The sequence below is a fragment of the Anarhichas minor genome, unplaced genomic scaffold (genome assembly GCF_050575085.1).
Source record: "Anarhichas minor isolate MPS153535 unplaced genomic scaffold, ASM5057508v1 ptg000055l, whole genome shotgun sequence".
In the NCBI taxonomy this organism is placed as follows: domain Eukaryota; kingdom Metazoa; phylum Chordata; class Actinopteri; order Perciformes; family Anarhichadidae; genus Anarhichas; species Anarhichas minor.
Window position 1 is genome coordinate 3,558,238 of NW_027466501.1, and position 21,625 is coordinate 3,579,862.

A 21,625-nucleotide genomic window follows, 5' to 3' on the forward strand; every position below is an offset into this window, starting at 1 on the left:
GAACAACATGCTTGGTCGATAAAGCTGATTTTGATATAACACAAAGTTGTAGCCATGACAGTAAACAATGCTTCAAATATGGATGTTGTCGCAAAGAAACTAGAAATTTTAAGACATGGATCCTTCCCACACATCTTCAACCCGGCATCACAGAAGATCTAGACCAGGGGTCACCAACCTTTTTGAAACAGAGAGCTACTTTACGAAGAGCTGTTTGATACAAACTTCCTGAATAACAAAGTTGCACAGATCACCTTTTAATAATAATAATAATACATGTGTCTGATCACATGTCAATGTTAATCATTCCTCACAATAATTATTAACAATGATTGTGTATTTTGTTCAAAATCACACCTGTTATATTTTTGTACAAATTATCACTTCCAACATTTTTTAGGAAATCATTAACTGTCATATCTTCGCATCATGACTCGTTTGTACTAACCACTACCTTTGTAACATTTTTGAACAAATCATGAACTCTGTCCCATGTTTATACAAATGATCAGTTATGTAAGATTGATATCCGAGTGATATCCGGCCAATCCAAAGACGAGGATTGTAACCAATTAAATGCAGTTATATAAGTTTTGCGAGCAGAAGAGCAGTGATAGTAGTCGCGCGCTAGGGGACGCCCCTCGCGCTCAAAGCATTGTTTTCTCCTCGCAGGCTGCAATTTTGCTCACGCGAGCAGAGATATTCTGCGAGGAGTGATGTGAAAGCAATCGTCAAAGTAATATACGCGCGCTGCTGTTTAATTTGCACAGGCGGAACCTCTACACACGTACACACGTTGCCAGTGTTGGCTACCTCTGATCTAGACAGTCACCGCAGTTTCCAGGTGGGCATCCAAGATGAGTGAAATGTAAATTGTGAAATATGGTCACCATCTGTTCCTGATTTATGGCAGTAAATGGTGCTCAGAAAAGTGTTTTTGCAGAGCATTATGATGTCAGAGTGAAGTTGACCTTTGACCTTTTGGAGATAAAGTGTCCTTGAGTCCAAGTGGATGTTTGTGCCAGATGTAATGAAATTCCCCCCAGGCGTTCCTGAGATATCACGTTCATGAGAATCAGATGGACATGAGGTCACAGTCACCTTTGACCACCAAATTCTAATCAGTTAATTCTTGAGTCCAAGTGGACATTTGTGCCAAAATATAGATCTTTGATTCTCTGCCCAAACTCGATTGAGCCTGACCCGACCATCAGGTTCAGGCCGGGCTGTAAATTGCCCCGAGTTTAAATCTGGTCAGGTTAGCACCAATGTTGATGGCCATCCTATCCGGCCATATTAATGAGGAGACATTTCCACTGTGATCTATGTGGGTAGGTAGGCCCTATATGCTTTGTTATTAGTCATAATGTAATCTTGAATTTAATTTGATCTTACATTTTTTAATTTGTGCTATCCGTTCACTGGCCCTCTGTTAATTTCAGTTGAGCAGGAATGCTTCATGCTATTATCAATAACCTACATAACCTGCATAATTTCAAGATCGCTATTTGATTATTGTCTGGTGTACTTTTTACTTCTGTTCGAGAATCGTGTCACTGACAGAAGTTGCCCAGAACAGACTCCCGACTCCCACCTCTCAGGAGAAATGTTCTACAATATATACAAATGGCATACGACTAACAAGTAACTTCTGCCCGCGTTCGTGCTTGGGGCGGGAATGGATAGAATCTATGCGGGTTAATGTAGGGTTGGGACTGATTATTTGGCACCTTTTTGTTTTGTTGCGAAAGTAAACCTAAAAAAAATGGAGTAGTTGGAAGTTTATTTTGAAAAGACACTATATACGTAATGAGCGGAAACTGACACTCCATCCCAGACACGTTCAAAACTGACACTAGAGGTGTTAGAAGAGCACCATAGGGCCACTGATCGGTCAGTATTTGACGAGTCAGGAGTGAGAGTGTGTTGGTAGCTTGATCAATTCAGACCCCACTGTTAACAGGGTCAAGGGAAGGTGGTGAGAGGACAGAGAGGTCCAGTCAACACACACTCTCAAATGGCCCTCAGTGTAGCGTGATAGGAGCCCTTATAAAACAGCCAGTAGTAACTAAGCCGCTGTGTTTTTCCATCAGGGTAGACTATGGCCTCCCTGGTCTGATCATCTCAGTCTGTATCATCAGGGAGCTTCTACTGAATGAACTCTTCATCTAAATATGGAGCCGAGACAGGAATCCACAGCGAGGTGGCTGCTCGTGTGGTAAAAATGTAGTAAACTGTGTGTCCCGCTGTGCCCTGTCAGCGGCCTTTTAGAGGGATTGTCCCTCCATCTGGCTCGGCTGAAATGAGGCATGGCTGGTGGGAAGGAAATGAGGCTCTGTTTTTTTTTTATGGAGAGTGGGACAGGTAAGGGTGTTCAAGTCGACTTAAGTGTACGTCTACCGTCCCGAAATGTGATATCATATCAGGAGAGAAGCTTTTAGATCTGCTCTCAACTGCCAGTCTATGACCTCCTCTTGACTTTGTGATTTTCCTCCTGTCTGACGCTCTCTTGTTTTTAATTTATTTCCAGTTTCGCTCCTCCAATGCTCTGTTGTCTCATGTCTAACCTGCAGCGCCGTCTGCCAAAGGATTCAAATCAGTCATGGTCATCTTCTTGTTCTTTTCTTTGACATGCTGACAGTAGCTGTTAGGCTGATCTCTATCTGTGACACAGCAGGAGGAATGGCTTTTTTTCCCCCTCCCTTCAGGTTACACACACACTGTATAATTGCCAACCCTGAGACTTCTTTTCAAGACAAAGACATTTTAAGTTGATCTTTTCCTCCATTTTGTGATTTTTGAAGGAATCTGATAAGAAAAAATGGCACAGAAACCACAAGAAGAACAGCTTCAGGAGTTGAGGAAAACTGGATTCTCTAATCAGGCGTGTTGGCAAGTGAGCAAGTCCACAACATTCCCCCTCTGCCCACGACGTCTCTGCTCTAATGCCTATGTAGAAACAGTGGATACCACCCTGGGTCTACCCAATGCAGACAGACACAGCTTCGTAATTATTCTGGCAGCCACAAACACTGGCAGAACGGCCGCAGCTGCCCACACTTAATGGCCACTCTGGGGATGGCTGAGCCTCATAACGGGGTCTATAATTACCTTTAATGGAGCTTAAATAAGCTTTGAGCTTAAATAAATACATTAAGCCTCCACACATCTTGAAATAATAAAGTTCAGTGAGTGGAGAGAGAGCACAGGAGAGTGGGTGCAGGGAGAATGAAGGGTGGCCTGATGTGTGTGGCAGTTCCGAGAATGTCAGTTGTCCCTCTGGTGTTTAACCTCCATCAACAGGGCTTTCATCAATGTTTACCACTGCAACCATTGTAGTTTGTCATGCTAACATGCTAGTATTTGCTTATTAGCACAATATTCATCAGCTGTTTTTGTCCAAAGCAAAGTACGAATGAGGTACAATCCAAGTTAGATCAAGGAGATGACTTTGAGAATACTGCCTCAACAGTTAAGACCAATTCATACTTTCCTTGCCCGCTTGTCCATGAGGGTCTGCTTCGGTCTAAGAGATGTATATGTCCTTATCCGCCCATGTCTGCGCAAACCACCCAAAATGTGACCACACACACTTTATGCATCCTCCAGTTTTGTGCAACACTCCAGCCCAGTTGGTGGTGTTTGCACCTCTAGCTGGTTTGCCAAGAGGAAGAATAAGATAACAACGTGGATGCTTATTCTGAATAGAAGTTGTGCGAGGAGATCCACAGTTACCTGTATCTTAAATAAATACAATGACAATCAAATGGCATTGAACTTCTGGCACACAACATCTTGGTGCAACGACTGTTGCACCAAGATGTTGTGTGCCAGAAGTTCGACTGTCCGAGGCGACTGTCCGAGGCTTTACATGTTCTGCCGAGAACATGTAAAGGGCACGACTGTCCGAGGAACGACTGTCCGAGGCTTTACATGTTCTGCCTGACACAGGTGCCACAAGGCTGTAGGTGCAACTCAGACTAATTGGAATGTCATTAATTACAGGTCATACACTTTTCGTATCGGATCAATTCAGATTATGATGGCACTAGATGAGAAGTTAGAGAATCTATCTGGTAGCTGTTGAGATTTCACTGGATAAGTAAAATCTTTGAATGGTTGGTGGTGGCAGATAAAAAGTCAGGGGTTAACCGAAGTCATCAGGATTTAAGCTCTGAAATAAATGTCATGGGAATCCATCTTACAGTTGAGATATTTTAGTCTAGATCAAAGTGGACCAAACTTTAGACAGACTGAAAGACTCACATCGACATCCATAGAGCCATGGCATGGTTAGAAATGTAGAAATACAACAACAGCTCTCTCTGTATAAGAGCAGAAGAGTAAAATCAGTGTTCACATGAATGGGCAGCTTGATGTCATCATGTACAAACATCTGGGGTGCCAGAAGCCATCTGGCCTGAGGCGTTTGTTCATGAAGACGCTCCTAATGAACTAATTAGTGCTTCACATGGACTGAAGAAAAAAACACGCTGGGCATTGTCTCTGCTTATTTCCAACAATCACACAAAAGGGTAAAAAGCATGCACACTTCTTTCACTTCAATGTTTCCTCCACAAACGTCTGTCTGCCCTTGTGGGAGAGGATTCTTTCGTCACTTTCACAATACAAGGATACACGCACCCCCACACACACACACACACACACACACACACACACAGGCTGTCTCCCGGGATCCATCTCTGACATTTACTCTAGACGATCAATATGTTGCTCCGGCCTTCGATCAATACTTTCACCCTTTACCAAGAGCTGTTTATCTCTCTGAATATCACACAGCTCTGACAGACATTTCGAATCTCTTGCTGACAGACTGGCTATCTGCTGCTGCCTGCATGTGCAGGTTTCACAACGACCACATGTGGTACTTTTGACAGCCTTTTTAAAGCTGGATTTTAGAGCAATTAAACGACCAAAGTAAAGAAATAAAGAGACTGAAAAAAGCCGTCTATTTCTAATTGAACATAGCTAATGAAAAAGTGTGAGACTATAAATAGAAATTTAAAAAAAATGATTACTCTGAAATGATTTAAGAAAATGTTCCATGAAAACATAACATCATACTGTATTAACCTTGTTCTATATTTAAACTTCATTTTATTTAATATGAAATAACAAAAATGTTTAATGAAAACTAGAGACCATCTTGCCATGGGATCACACCAGCCGGGAGGGAGTCTTCCTGTCAGGTCTGACCGTTTCCATTCAAATTCTGTGCAAATTTTAACAGAATTTACAGAAAAAAAGATAACTGATACAGATTTCCATCCACTACTGTGCAATTGGGAGTTGGGAGCATCGACATAGCATCGTGGTGCTAATAAGCCAAGTTGGGTGCTATTAAACAATTGCAGAAGAACAGGGTGCAATGAAATGACCTAGTAAAATGAGCTCCAGGCAAACGTCAAAAGAGCAAAAAACATGCAAAATGTGAAGAAAATATGACATTTCTGTTTGTTTGATGTATTAATGTGAGGAAGGTTACAGTCTCTTCATCGCTCCACACAGATCTGATGTTTTCAACTCTTCATCGGAAGCTTAAATGACATTAAAGTTACGTGCTTCACTGCACTTTGTTAGATTTTCTTTTTATCAATACACAAACTTTTCTAACTCAGCCAAGAGTAAAACCTTTTTGCAATATTTCAGATATTTTTCAAATTTTTACTCTTTGATGTGCAAATTCAAAATGCACAAAAAGAGGTGGATGTAAATGCACATATTTACTCACGTGACATTAGAGTCTTTGCTGGTATCTGACAGCTGTGAAGTTAATCAGTCATACTATTAAAGAAAGTTAAATGTTTGCATTCTAATCCATAGTTAACTGATGAAATGATGTAGCAATGGTTTCAGTCAGGAGCACAGTGGTCTGACACTCTTTAGCAGCAGAGGAAGCAGCTGTGGTTCAGGTGTTGTATGACAGACCATGAAAATCTTAGGCCCTGTTCACACCCGCAGTGTCCTGGGTGATCTGATCACAAGTAAACAGCTCTAAGTGCGCCAATGCACACCATAGACTGAAACAAATATGGACGTCATCTCGATGACATCACCCATAGGTTTCTGAAGAGCCGCTGTGAAGCTCAAAGTGGGCGGCTCCAGGCGTCGCCTTCTTTGCAGCGATGACTCCGCCTAACTCTAAAAATGGGCAAAGAGGGGGGTCGTTGGAGGAGCTGAGACGGCTGAGACAGGTAGAGCAGCAACACCCACCTTTCACTCAAAAAATGATGCGTAACCTTCAGGCTTAATATAATTGAAACGGGTGAGTTATATGAATTAATAATATTCACCTTCAGTACATTTGTCATGAATGGGGATATTAGCTGAAGAGACATAGAATGCTGTTTTTTACCAGGCTGCTTTGTACATGTAGAGTTGGGCATTTTAACATGGGGATCTATGGGGATTAACTGTCTTTTGGAGCCAGCAGTGGCCATTTAAGGAAGTGCAGTTTACACCTGGCATTATATTGCCTCTCCAGTGACCACTTGTGATCGGATCTTACTTCCTCGCTCTATATGCAAATAAACATGTACATAATTGCCATTTGTGTTGTTTTTAACCTGCAGGAGGCAGCAATGCACTTCCTGTGCCTAGGCCGCCGAGAATTAAAAGAAGAAGAAATCAAACAGTATAGACTGTGTGTATTCCTGGGCGTGTTCTAGGAAGCACAAATTGCCAAAGATGTTTGTTCGTGATATATCTCTATGGCCTAGTTCCAGACCTTGTGGACCAATAGCTTACTTAATTTGATACAAGTGAGTGAGTATGTACTTCCGTTTAGAGGACGTCTGAGTAGGCGGCCCTTAATGTGGACACATTCATGTACACACTGCCATATGCCTAGACCACCACCAAATGTGGTCTGAGCAATTGGATTTCAATGTACCCTCAGTGCGCCTTTCGTGCATTCACACCTGTACTTAGAGCTGTCCACCTGTGACCGGATCACCCAAGTTTCATGTTAATGTAGGTGTGAACAGGGCCTTAGAGCAGCAAGTTTGCTTGATGTGAGTAATTGATTAGGAGTAAATTGGGTTAGAAAACATATTCAGGCACTTTTTAATGCAATATTTCAGTAATCCAAATGGCAGGCCTTTTGCACAACGAGAATTTGAAGTGAATCCACTGGTAGTTGAACGGTGACCTTGAGAAGATTCATTTTTCTTCCAGGTTATATATTTTTGGATGTGAACTTTTCACATACACTGCTCTGGCTGAGAAGGAGGCTAAGGGCCAAATGAGAAGGCTTGCTAATATCCACCTGGGCCAAAGGAAACAAGTCCTCCACCCCCCTGCCTACTCTTCTGTAAGCCTCGGGCTGGGTTTGAGAAGTCCAGTGTTTGGAATGAGAAACCTGACTCCAGAAGGGACCCTGATGCTGCTGCAGGGCTCAGCTGCCTGATAAAGGCCGGAGGGGCTGAACTGATTGATCAGCACTGAAGCCTAAACCGACCGCCACCAATGAGGGTGGAGAGACTGAACCGTAACTCCTCACCTCTGACCCCTGAATCTACAGGTCAAGCCCAGGGTCAGGCTGTTATGTAAGAGGCTTGTCTGGTTACCTTGTTCCTGAGAGAAAGACTGAGACAAACCGACCAGGGATAAAACTCTTGCGTTGTCACTGAGACTTGCTTGCAGGAATGTGCTACTCATACCTCCAGGGTATGAGCTGCACACAGTGGAGAGTTTTACCAAATATAGTTTCCCCAAATATTTGCAGTAAAAAGCAATTAAATGGAATACATTTGCAGAAACCCGAACCTCTACAAATAATTACGGACTGAGTACAGGGGATCTAGTTTTCTTGGAGAGCGCTGGTTTTCTTCGTAGGGTCATGCCGGCGGAGAGGAGGGACATCAGGCTGGGAGGTAACGTGTATTTATTCAGGTATTAAACGACCTCAGCACTCGATTCTGTGTAATAACAAACACTCCGCAGGTGCATGTGGGCCAAGGGAAACTCTCTACACAACAATAAAACAGCCAGTGATCTGAAACCCCCAGGATACCTCTAAGACAAATTGTAACAACACACATAAGTATTATCACACCAAAAGAATGGATTGTAAGAGCAGCAAAACTACTTTACTTCTCACTTGATTTATTCCCTTAGGAAACAATGTAAACATGAGTTTATGGTTTCAATCTCTAGTTTCAAGTCTTCTTCAATACAGCATGATGTTCATTTGGTAAATTATGGTCCATTTAGAGTCAAATAGACCATAAAGCAGGGGATGCTTTAGGGCGGGGCTACCTTGTGATTGACAGTTCATTACCAGAGCTGTATGTGTTGTCTCTACGTCTCTCCTCAGCAGTCCAAATAAAGTAACTTCCATTCACTGGTTGCAAAAAGCCGAGATGGCAACGGCCGTAATCCAAAACAGCAAATTTTAAAACGTGACTTCTTACATATGCTCGATGATTAAAACCAATGTAATGTACTGCAACTAATATTTTGAAAATGGTACAGGCGCTGTCCCTCATGTATAAACAACCAAATGTCATATTTCCATAATGTTTTCTACATTGTTTTCCACTGATAAGAGTTGTGATTGGAGCTCTACATCCTATTGATGTGCCCTCTTGGTTTAATACTACTGAAAAATTAGCACCACCAACTGTTGCACCAAACTCTGAATAATATAATAATAATTCATATTTATTTTGCCGGTTTTATGGAAAATGGATTACAATTTGAAACCAATTGTGATGGAAACCTGACAACTGTGACAAAGTGCATGTTTGTATGCATAAAGTGGTCATGACGTTCCTTTGTTAAACGGCTATTAGCTTCCAGGTGGATGTGATCATGTCCCTGTCTTAGTTTGATCCGATTGTGTGTTTGTGTGTGTGTGCGCACTTTCAGGTCTTTTCAGGTGGAGGAGGAATGCAGGCCCGTGGGGACGTGTCTCAGGTGCCAATACACACTGAGTGCTGTACATCACAATGCGCCAACCACACGCTATCCACACGCAACCACAAGCACACACATCCAGCCTCCAAGGAGCTTGGCATGTGCACAAAACAGACTAACACGCGACCTCAATGTCTGTTAATTAACCCACAAAAACAGACTCACACACAAACAGTAACTCATCCTTCCTCCAGCGTGCACCTTCTAATCAAACATCTGGAAAGGGTTAAAAAAAGAAAATCTTCCTCCTCTCTCTCTCTCTCTCTCTCTCTTTCTCACCCATTTGTCGGCACGAGAGCCCAGTGATGAACCGCCTCCTCGGGTTGGCGTGTCTGCCATCGTGAGAGGCTGAACCGACTCGTCTGTCAGCGCAGATGAAAGGGCGTTTATCGGACTGGTGGGTTTTAAACATGCCCTACATAGTTTATATTGAAATGATTATGATAGACAGGCACAACGGGGCACATCCCCTTTAAGGCTTTAGAGCAAGGTTGACACAGACGGGGAGAGAGTTAGAGAGAGCTGTCTGTCTCTATCAAGCAATTCAGTGGCACGTTAGACGAGACCACCTCACAGTGTGGCATTTATCTTGCCGCTAACTACTATGTTCGGTAAACTACTAAATGCCAGCAATTATACTTCATACTGTGTCCTACAATACGCTGCTAACACGACTGGGATTACATGTGCTACCGGAGTCGACGCGCCCACACACACACACACACATATGGCTTCAGCAGGAGATATTGATTCACTAACTCTCAGAGAGCCACTGCAACCTCTGTGTGCTGTTGCCAAGGTTACAGGAAGCCCCCTGTCATACAGGAGCATTTACGAAATGCTCTTCAGGCACCGTCAATAAAAAAGCACAGTCACCTTACAGCAAGAGTTTGAATGAATTGGCAGCTTCCTCCAGGTTCAAAGACATGCAGTTTAAGAATGGGTAACGTGCCTTCTGTCAATTGCATGATGGGATAGGCTCCAACCTGGCAAGGAGCAGTTTTAAAAGTGTATAGATGGGAGCATCCTGGTGGCCAAGGGGTTTAAGAAGCTGACCAGGTCACTGCAACAACCCTTGTTAAAGTCCAAACGGGGAGATTTTGTTGCATGTCTTGCACCATCGTCTGTCTGCCTCTTTACTGATGACTATCAGATAAATCCTTAAATCTGGATTGTATTAAAGGATCAGACGGCCCAAACTACAAGAAACACTCACTTACCTCAAGTGATCGAGCCATGCAGATAGTATTTCAGATTTCTGCCTCTGTTCCAACAGTGAACTGCAAAATTACACATAAAAGTTCAAAAGAATCTATGTCCCTGTCCCGCTGGATAATCCACAGCATGGGTTGTCAACAATTTTCTTAACAACTCACAAGTGACTTTTGGTGTCACACTTGACATGAACGGCTGTCTCCTGGGTGAAAGTCCTGTGTTCGTTTGACCCTACCATCCACCTCAACCTATAGGCGGACTTTGATTAGAAACGTATTTGCAATATGTCAAAAACAAGCGTGAACCTTTAAAACTTAATTGACAATTCAGGCTAGTTGTATGAGAACACCCTACAGACCAGGCCGGGGGGTAATTGTTTTTCCCAAGGAGCCACATGAGAGACAGGGACTGTTGTGGAGGGCCGGACCAATAGACTGAACTGGATCCTGCTCTATATTATTCCACCTCTTTATAGAAGGTAAATTGTATGGTTTTGATAAGCCGTGAGTGGTAAGAGTAAATATTATGATCAGTGGTGGAATGTAACTAAGTCTATTTACTTAAGTACTGTACAAATTCAATGTACTTTACTTGGGTATTTTCCATTTCATTCAACTGTACTTCCACTCCACTCCATTTGTCTGGCAGCTTTAGTTACTAGTTACTTTGCACAATATCATTTTTCAAACCTTTCCTAACTACCCAAACTGAACAAGAGAGTTAAAATGAGCTCAACCTAAAACATCTGCAGCAGGAATAATGATCCAAACAAATATACATTTGTAATATCCATATATAATAGTAAAACACTGACAGGGATCATGTTTCTGATAAATTAGTTTGTTGTCCAATGTCCTCATTTTCTGTTTTTCAGTTCAGAGAACTGTTGCTTTTGCAGCTTAGCTAGCAAAGCCTCAGTTCGTGTCCGCTCTGCATCACCAACCTGCATCCCAGGTATCCAAAATGACCTGGCCCATCTCCGGTGTAAACTCGGCATGCCGGAAGAAACACGTCGAGCAGACTCGGCTGAGGCTCGGGATGAATTACACGCCAGAATCGAGCCAAATACACGGGCCCGATTCCGGCTGCCGACACTGCCATTATTGGGATTACCTTTAGTAAGATTACCTTTAGTAAAGGTCATTAGGTACCCGTTAGAGGATTGAGACCCTTTACCAAGGTGGTGGCTTGATCCTCATCCGAATTTCGTTGAGTCTCAAGGTTTGTTTGTTGTATTAACGCAATGCGTGAGACTGGACGGTGAACTAGGAGGAGAATATGTATTGATGTAGGCTTTGATGATGTTGCCATTCTCTCCATAGGCTGGTTTTGAATGCGTTAACTGAGGAGGCGCTGACTGTTTCTTGACTCAAGCTGTTCAATAGTGGTGTTGTTCTGCTTGCAAAGAAAGGTTTCCGTGGACCAGACTGGTGCTGTACCTGTAGTTTCAGGTCGTGGCCTCTCGTGGTGGTGCTAAGGGATTTCTTGAACATACTGTTGCCACATACATTACAATGTCTGTCGGACTGTACGCTGTCGATTCCTTTCAATATCGTAAATGTTTGAACCATGTCGGCTCGTTGGCGTCGAAATTCTAGTGTTGGCAAGTGGAGGCTGGCGAGTCTTTCTGGGTATGAGAGGTCGGAGAGGCCATGAACTGGTCTTGTGGCGCGTTTGCAGTGACGCTGCTGCTCGCACACATCCACGAACGTACTAACGTACGTATATTGAGATAAAAGACAGCAGCAGTCGCCTTCAAAATAAAAGCAATGCAGCTGTACTCCGTGCATGATGTACAATTATTTACGTTTTATTCCTAATTTCCCATTGACGTCTCGCGGGCCGGTCGGCGACAGCCAACGGGCGGGATATGGCCAGTACAATGCTCAGGTCTGGACCAAGCTGTTCTTAGGGACTATTTGTTCAGTAGAAACTGATTCCAAGAAAAACTGTTCATAGTGATTACTCTGAGCAATGGCGACATTGGTTTTGGAAAGACAAATTGCGGTTTAAGGAATTTTTCAATGTTATGAGGACAGAAAACATCATTCCATCCACCTCCCTATCGCCAGAGACAGATATCTCAAAACCTGGACTAATAAGACCAAAACTTCAACATTAAAGGTAGGACAGAATATGCATCTTTGGTAATTTGGGCGAACCTTTAATTGAAGTGAATGGGAGACATTTTACCAAACAAAAGTAAAAGTTCACATCCTGACAATCCTTTCAGCCTTGAAGTTGATGTGGTTGCCTCTTGTACATTCTACCTCAGCTCCAGAATATTTAGTTCCCTATAGTAATTTTAAAAGATTTTGATTTTCCCCTCAGAGATCTGATGTCACTCGGTATTGTTCTCCCACATCCTATAAGTCCTGCACATCATGGTCTGGGTCTAGCTGAGGTACAAACAGCAGCATCGAGCACACCCGATGTGTGTGTATGCAGAAGTGTGTGTCTTCCTGCCCGGTGCCCAGCTGATAGATACTGATCGATGTGCGCCGCCTCCTCTGTGTCTCTCAACTCCCCTTAGCACTGATTCCCGCTCTGGGATTTGTGAAGCCCGGGGGGCTGATCAACAACCAAATTATGTGGGCGGGGCACAGCTGGACTGCACTACTATCCATCTTCTCCACTCAACTCTTGGCCGAACACAAGAGGGGAAACTTTTCATTTTTCCACCACTGTAAATGCCAGGTCCTGTCAGGACCACAAATCACTGCGGGGAGACAGAGTGGAAGTGTTTGCACAAGCTGCTGGGTTTGAACTTGACATCAGAGCGGCGGACGGGATGTTCTACCAGCATGCAACTGCAGTGTTACATGTCTGTCAGCAGACGATACTGCTGGAGGGGCTTCTAGAGCCCAACAGCTGGCCTCATGAATGTGGCTTTTCATGCTCAATATGTTCTGTCGCCCCATGAAAACACAATCAACTGTTTCAGCAAAGTGCTCAAAACAACATTTGTTTACGTGACAAAGCCCTCTATTGACCTCAAGTCTGGTGACATCCTTTGCTATATATGTTGTTGAGTTGTGTGCTTACATTATCCCAAATGTTTACCACAGACACAGAGAAATCAGTCATTTTAATCAAGCTAATGGTGCTTTTCATTTGGTCGCCTGTCAGTACCATCATATCCTTTTTATGCAGCGTCGGCGTTGGTTATCACTGCTGCATCCGCCTAACAACGTCGGAGAAACACTGATTTTGAACGAAACACTGATTTTTCAAACAGCTGTAATCAGGGTTTTTACCGGTTTAGAGGAGACCTCTGTGGTAAAAACCTCCAGAGCGATGAAAACTGAGATATTCTTAACGGGGAGCAGCTGACTGCAGTGACAACAACAGCTCCCATGCTCTAATGCTGCTTCGTCAGGTCACCAAACTCCCTCTTTTGTTATTGTTTTGATTGAGAGACCTCTAGCGGCAGAAAATGACATGCGTTAAGCGCGGGAGACCGCTGATCATATGCTGTTTCCAACTGACAGTCAACGTTGGTTTCTTTTAACATCGGTTATGTTTGTAACCATGAGGATAAAGCTCCTCTAAGCTTAACTAAAAACTTACTCTAACCTATACCATGACCTAAACTTAAACTTAACGGGCCTAAACTTCACCAAACCTTAACCAAAGTGTTGTCATATCATTAAATTATTTTTCTTGTTTCCCAAATGAACTGACAAACATGAATATGTTCATCTAATGGTTGCTTTCTAACAGGGTAGTTATGATAAGCATGTTGCATTCTTGTGTTTAGTGTGTCAAATTAGGAACTGACTGGTTTGTCCTGCATGTCCTCTAGTTGAGTACATTTGCCGGACTGCAGCTGGATGGTGCTGTCTGTGTGAGTATGTCATGGGTGGAGGAGAGAGAGAGAGAGAGAGAGAGAGAGAGAGAGAGAGAGAGAGAGAGAGAGAGAGAGAGAGAGAGAGAGAGAGAGAGAGAGAGAGAGAGAGAGAGAGAGAGAGAGAGAGAGAGAGAGAGAGAGAGAGAGAGAGAGAGAGAGAGAGAGAGAGAGAGAGAGAGAGAGAGAGAGAGAGAGAGAGAGAGAGAGAGAGAGAGAGAGAGAGAGAGAGAGAGAGAGAGAGAGAGAGAGAGAGAGGCGTGGGCCTCACTGTTCAAACATCTCAAAGTTTGCCGACGCATCGTCTGCCTGCCAGGCCTGAGACAGCTCCGGCTCCAGGATTTCACACACCTACATGTCACATTCTCAAAACGGCCTGACACTCTGCAAACACACGCACATACACAATCCAGAACACACACGTATGCGTACACTATTATACAATTTAAAAGAGCCAGCTCTCATCACACGATGCTCGTGGAATTCCAACGCGCAAAAGAGTCATGCAGCTGTCACATGACCTGCACCTTGTTGCTGTGACGACTCTCATATCTTTGACCACGTCTGTTACCTGTGGGGTTGTGGCTGCCCGATCCATCTCTCCATCCATATCATTACCCTTCTCACAATTAACCACAGGTAGTTTTACCCAAGAGACATGAGATAGGCTCTGGGCAATATATCAATATTATATCAATATCATGATATGACACTGGCTATCATCTTAGGTCTTGGATATCGTAATGTAGCAAAAGTGTCTTTTCCTGGTTCTAGCTGTTCTTTACCCACGTCATTATATCGATATTACTGATTAATTATCAAAAATGTCATTGTCAAAATATTTTGTGAAAGCACCAATACAGCAACCCTACAGTATCGATATTGAGAAGCTTGCTGCAAAAATGCAGTCAAAAGTTTATGAAGCTAATATGAGATTTTAGCAGTTATGGGTATCATCCAAAGTTAATGTCTTTTTAGTATACAATTTCCACTCTAACACCTGAACAGTGTTTCCTTGCTGAGCTATGGTGGAAAGATAACACGAAGAGCAAACGTACTAGAATTGTGCAATCTAGACTGGCTTGTATGTCTGCAGGGAACAACTGTCCAGTCCTGACGAGAATAAGACCACTGTTTGAACCCACAGGTCAGCCTCATTCAGCGAGGCTGTTTGGAAAGACGAAACACTAGAATAAGATGGTAGGGATGTTTAGGCCCACACTGCAGCAGCCTTCTCTTTGGACCACTGTCATTGACGTCAGTGGCAGGCTGGCAGAAGAGGAAAAAATGCTCGGAGGCAATGTCAACAACAACAAGCGGCGGCAGTGACCGTGACCGGAGCTCTGTGCGGTTGGAAGTGAAGCAGATGGCGGGGGTCTGGTTTGGCTCTGGATCACTCAGATACCAGTCATAGCAGGTGGACCTGGTTACCTCTGCATACACAAAGTGCTTAGTGACGCGTACCTACGAATCCCACTGCATTTCTTGGCAAGACCCGCTCTGCATAGCTGGTTGAGACAGTTGGTTGAGGTTAGACATTGACCTGGATCAGAATAGCTCAATTGTCAGGGTATAGGACTTGAACAAATCAGGTTATTGGTACCTTATAAGAGCACGGATGCCTGGCCAATCCTAGCGCTTGAATGCTATGTAGGGCGGGTCTTGCTAAAATCTGACCCAATACCATAAAAGGTCATGGCCTTTTTTTCTTGACGCTCAGCACAAAAACAATGTAAATAGAAGGTTATTTAGCATTGTTTTTTGTTTTTTCCCCAAAGTGTTTGAGACATTTTTCCCAAAACCTTACGCTGCGTTTCTTTTTGCCTAAACCTAACTTTAGTTTTGCTGTAGCTTTTAGCTTTGTCGTCCCGAAAAAGAAGTCGTGCCGAGCGACACAAAGAGATTGCATTTTGTGACTATTTCACGAACTGCCGTGAGACTGTGTTGGTAAAGCCGTGGGACTCTTTGCCCACACAGCATGCTTGCACACGCGTGCATGTTCCCACACGTTCGTGTATCTACTGACCTTTGCAGGTTTTGCCATCAGGCTGCAGAGTGAATCCCACGGGGCAGCTGCAGCGCACCCCTGTGGCCGTGTCTTTACACGTCCTGTCGCAGCCGCCGTTGTTCACGGCGCAGGTCTCTGGAGGATGGCAGGACAGAGTTGGAGAGAGGGACAGAGGAGAAGGGGGTGTTAACATGTGACCCCCGCTTCGGAAGCAGCATGAAAAAGAAACGGGAGGGTGATGTGGGTTGAGACAAAGCTTCATGCGGTTGAAAAATACACAAACAGCAAAACAGTAGGATGTAATGTATTCTCATGTAGCTTTGTCAACACACAGATGACGAAATTACATCACAACACAGTTGTCATGAGTAGAGGCATTTTTTTATACAGAGACGAATACAGTGTTCATACACACAGAAAGTCACAATCAAGATGTGTTTATCATTGGCAGCTGTGCGTCATTACAAGAACACAAAAACACTATGCTGAAAAAGGTGGATGAAGAAGTCTTTGGCTCAAAGGTTGGTCCTGTATCCAAGTAAAAAGAAAGGGTTAATGTAAGTAGACAGAAAAATAAAAGTTAGTGCAAGGTAGAGTGATGTAAGTCTAGAAGACACTCAGCAGAACTCTGTTTATATTTTACTCAAGAAAAAATGTTGGTGTGCGTGGTGCAGATAAAAGGTTTGCTGGGACTTGTGAATATCGCCCGAGCTGATCCCAAAACAAACACCAGCTCATGTTAACTCTAGCTCACCTGGCCAGCCGCTGTTGCTTTAGCAAAGCTCAGCACACACTTTCCCGATGGGGTCTGAGAAGTGCTGAGAAGGCTGAAATATGATGTTGACTCGTGTTTGTTGAAAGGGATTCAATAATACTACACCTAATAAGGACGTTTCAGCTGGTAGCTGTTCGTCTTTTGGTGGGTCTGACTTCAGTTATTCCAGAGGAAGTTCTAGATGTTTTTCTTTTACCCAAATGGTTCAATTTAAATAACATCATCAAAAAAAGGTTCTTTGTTTTCTACAAAGTTGACATTTGGAATTCAAAGGCTTTTCCTGGACAACACCAACAAGTGAATCGTGGATGTGCCCCTCCTTTTTGGCAGTTTTTCCCCATTTAATTAAAACGCCAGGAGATTGTGTGCCTAAGAGAAGTGAAGAGGGAAATAGGAAAAGCCCTTTCAGGCTGGCAAACACATCCACGTCCAGAGGTCAATGCATTAGCATAATCGCCTTTCAGAACGCAGTCACAAACTGCATCGGAGACAAGATGGCGGTGGCATTCTATGGAGAAACAGGAAGGTGTTTGTGGATATGTTTGTGTGTCTTTGCGCGGCTCCAAACAACATCAATCTCACGGTTTCGTCCCTTTAATCTCTGCTTTCTGGACGGCATTTGTTCCTCGCTGTGCTTATCCGTCAAAGCTCTGTGTTCAACATTTGCAATCCTTTTCATGTCTAGTCCTCTCTCTCCGGAGGAGAAGTTCTGAGGCTATTTCAAACTCTGTCTTGAACGGACAAGTGTTTTAGAAAGAGGCAGGACAGAAGTGAGACAGAAGACCCCTGTCCCCTCTCCACTCTCGAGGTCGGGTCTTTGTCAACTGTGTGGGAATGCGTATTGTTACGTTAACGTGAGGTTAAGGTCAACGTGCCTCCACAGGTGTATACAGTCAATAAGACTTTTTGTGTGTGTGTAAAGCTACAAGTGCATGTGAATGGACTTGATGTGTGCAGAGGTGGTGTTTATGGGTCAGAGTGATTTATACTGAGTACAGTTGGCCCTATCATTAGGTGAGGCCGGGTAAGCACAGTCCTGCTCAGAGCACCCCCCTACAGGCCACGCCCCAGCCCAGCCCCGGGGCCAGAACAAGCATGGGAACACAGACGCACCGCCGGGCCTGATTGATGTGCTGGACGAGCCCCTCGTAACCCCCTCAGCCCCCTCTCCAAGCCTCTCCACCTTCCATCTAACCCTGCATATTTCTATCTTTGCCTGGTTTTTGTGTGAGTGTGTGTGTGTGTGCAGCCGCACATCTTTTTTAAAGGAGAAGATCAAATCAAACACCACACTTGCAAAAGTTGGCGTATTTTCTACTGAGACTGTTGACACTATGAAGAAATGAGCTGCTGATTATGTGCCAGAGTAATAAAGCAGTAATACCGAGTGTGTGTCGTGGTTAAAAGGTTCTCTTTCTATTCAAAATAAACGCATTATTGTATATTATAAAATGAATGTGTTTTTGCTTCAGCATGATGTCTGGAGTCAGTTGTGGCAAAGATTAAAGGAATAGGTCAACCTTTTGCAGCATCTCAAAAGTCCACAAATTAACACTATTTTTTAGACTGCGTTGGTTGACTAGCAACCTTCAAACTTCAACTTTATTTTATCGTGTCATACATACATGAGATTTGACCTCAGTATGTAGGAGCAGTGGGCTGCTGTGAATTGCCCAGGGAGCACCTTGTCGTGATTAGTGTCTCCCTGATGGACACTTTGACATGCGGAGAGGAGGAGCTTGGGACCTAACCACCAACCTCAGGATTAATAAATCCTCTTGAGCTCGGGCCCTATTTGTAGGCCTCTGCTCGAAAATGACATACCCATACTAAAGTGACCACAGTTCTGTAACTACAAGGTCTATTTCAATAATTTTTGATGCTATAATCAGATCACAACACTTGTGAGGTTGTTCAGTGGGTAATATTGTGTATATGTTGCTGGTTAATATAGTAAATGAAGACATTACACAGCTCAAATTGAAAATATTCAGGTTCGCCTGAAGAAAAAGCACTTTCATTGACATTATGTTTTTGAAATAATGCAGCTGGCTCCCTAAAACTCTCCCAAATCATAGCACAACCTATGTATGTATGATCAGTAGTCGTAGAATAACGTTTGGCTGGGATAAAGTGAAGAATAAGAGGCTTTAGTACAGAGAGGTCACGCAAGGTCATCATTTTCGAACCAGCTGTTGCAGCTCTTACACTCTTGTACTTTTATATACTATATAACTATATATTTCACTTTTTTATCACTCATATTATTCAATACATCCAAATACAGCTGTTAGGAATCATTTTGAGATTCCTAACAAAAAACAATAGTTTTTTTTAAATCACTCTTGCTCTTACAAGAGTGTAAGAGCTGTTGCAGCTCTTACACTCTTGTACTTTTATATACTATATAACTATATATTTCACTTTTTTATCACTCATATTATTCAATACATCCAAATACAGCTGTTAGGAATCATTTTGAGATTCCTAACATCATCAGAGCCTGTTTCTGGCTGTCATCTATAGGATTTTCTCATTTCCTGTGTGTGTATGGGGCTGTAGCTCAGCCTATCATCAGTCGATTTCAGTCAATGAGCCCGCCTTCGACGCGTCAGAGTCTCAGGAAGGCGTGTGTCGAATTTGGTGTTGAAACAGCTCGGAAGTAAACAGGATGCAGTTGGCAACAATGATTCCAGTTTGAACCGGATAATCTGCGACGTTATTCTACTCATTTTTCATAAAACGGGTCCAAAAACCCACGATTTGTTTCGGCGGAGGGCAGTGCCATGGTACCATTGTCCACTCACAGCTTTGTACTGCTTCCACGGAGAGAAAAACCGAAGGTATTTATGAGTTCGGCGACGAGTGCTAATCCTAAAAAATGCATTGCAATGCTCGGTAGCCGCTAGCATCTTGGTGCAAATATTGATTTGCCGTACACATAACGGCGATTTATGCCCAGGATTTCATGCTTTTATGACACATTTTATAGATGCTTATATTAGTAGTCTATAGTTGTGTTTGGAGTGTGTAAAAAGTGACTTATATGATAGTGTTGCCCATACGTTGCTGTTTAATCCGGTAAAACAACTGTACGAATCCACAATACTGACGAACAACAAGGCTATTTTTTCGAACAATATTTTCAGAGGTGCTGAGCCCGAGAGCCCCCAAATTGTGCAAGAGGTTTTAAAGGAGGACCCGCTCTACCCACAAAGAACTGCTGCACTAAGCACCTCGCTTCACATTCTGTACATGGCCAAAACATCTTCTGCAAAGCTACAATTTGTCATTTCTACACTTTGGATTTTTGACCAAATAAAACAAGCAGAATGAAATGAAAGATCACAAGAAAGTGTTTATGCTTTATGCTAAGCTAACTGCCCCCTGGCTGTAGCTTCATATTTACAGACATGTGACTGGTATCGATCTTCTCGTCTACAGTAACTCTTAGCAAGAAAGCAAAGTGGATTTCCTAAAATGTTAAATCTATTCCTTTAAAGTCGCAGTGAAATGGAAGTTAGAGCGTCTTTATCTTCTGTACTGTGAGTATCCCCCAATGAAACGGTGGGTAGACTTAGAATGTAGCGCAATACGGAGCTACGGAGGACTGAGGCTCGACACACACCTCCCTTGTCGTTTTTATTTGTACTTTTGAATGTTTTGATGTAATTTATTATCACCGCTGCAGCGTGCATTTGCTCTGCACTCTCTGTCGGGCTGAGCCTGTCACACAGAGACACAAACACACACACACACAGGCACAAACACACACACACAAAGCACGGGCAGAGAGGCCGCTGTGGTAAAGTGAACCAGGTGAAGTGAAAGATATTCGAGTTGACAGCAACTACGCTTGTTACTGTATGTGCAATAAAATATTTGAGAGTAAAAAGCCCAAAATGTATTAATACATCTGCGAACCGAATTCAATCGGCTACCACCGTTATGTTTACACAAGCAGAGCATGAACAATCGGCCAAAAGCTGTTTTTTTGTAAACATCTGAGACAAACCAGAAATGTTATTTATTTAATTTACATTTTCCATTTATTTCCAGCTAGATATTAATGACTTTGCTGTCGTAAACATAACTGTTGCTGCTATATAAACAATATTTATATACATTTTAGATATAAATTCTAATCCTGTTCTCAATTTATTTGTTTTAAAAAAAAATGTCCTAAGCAATTATTTTTTCATGTATATAATATCAAGATATTGTTTTACAGGAAGAAAAGATGATTGGATTGTTATATAAAAGAATACGAAGAAATTCATTTTTATTTTTTATATATTGATAAGTAATATGACCTGGGATGTCTAAAACAGTTAAAAGGGCATTTTGCATTTCACCTCCACTTCAAGTATTCATCTGAAACTGCCCACTGCCCAATTCTGTGCAATTGACATGACATGACTTTTGAGTCAATTCCCAAATTTCATTTAATTCCACTAATTTGTGTTGAGCATAATTGATGAACTATCAAACGGTCGTGAAGTAACAACTAGGCATTTCCATACTCCCTTCTGTATCATGTCACCAGGGTCACACAGGTGGGTTGGCAACTCTGTGGTTAACTTGTGAATTCTGATCGGTGATGAACCCGATCATGTTACATTCATGATTTTTTTAAATGATTTTATTCTAAATTTCATTTGGGATACTTAGATGATAAAGACCAGTCATCAGGTTCTTTGACTCTAGATGAAATCAATATGAAAAAAGGAAGGGGAACATTTCCGGTTAGGGGATGTTGGAAACATGAAAGCAACTGAACACAACTCTCCTCCTGCAGACGGAACAAGGGCGGCGACTCCATCTGTGGGGATTACAATGT

At 42.9% G+C, this 21,625-nt stretch overlaps 1 protein-coding gene across 2 annotated transcripts in view; it reads right to left on the reverse strand.

Annotated features, from left to right (window-relative positions):
* The window catches only part of scube1 (signal peptide, CUB domain, EGF-like 1), a 109,637-nt gene that overhangs the window by 17,860 nt on the left and 70,152 nt on the right, over positions 1–21,625 (reverse strand). For both annotated transcript variants that reach the window (XM_076076072.1, XM_076076071.1), the window contains one exon: positions 16,029–16,145. In XM_076076072.1, coding sequence (XP_075932187.1) covers positions 16,029–16,145 — 117 coding nt within the window. The remainder of the gene's footprint in view (positions 1–16,028; positions 16,146–21,625) is intronic.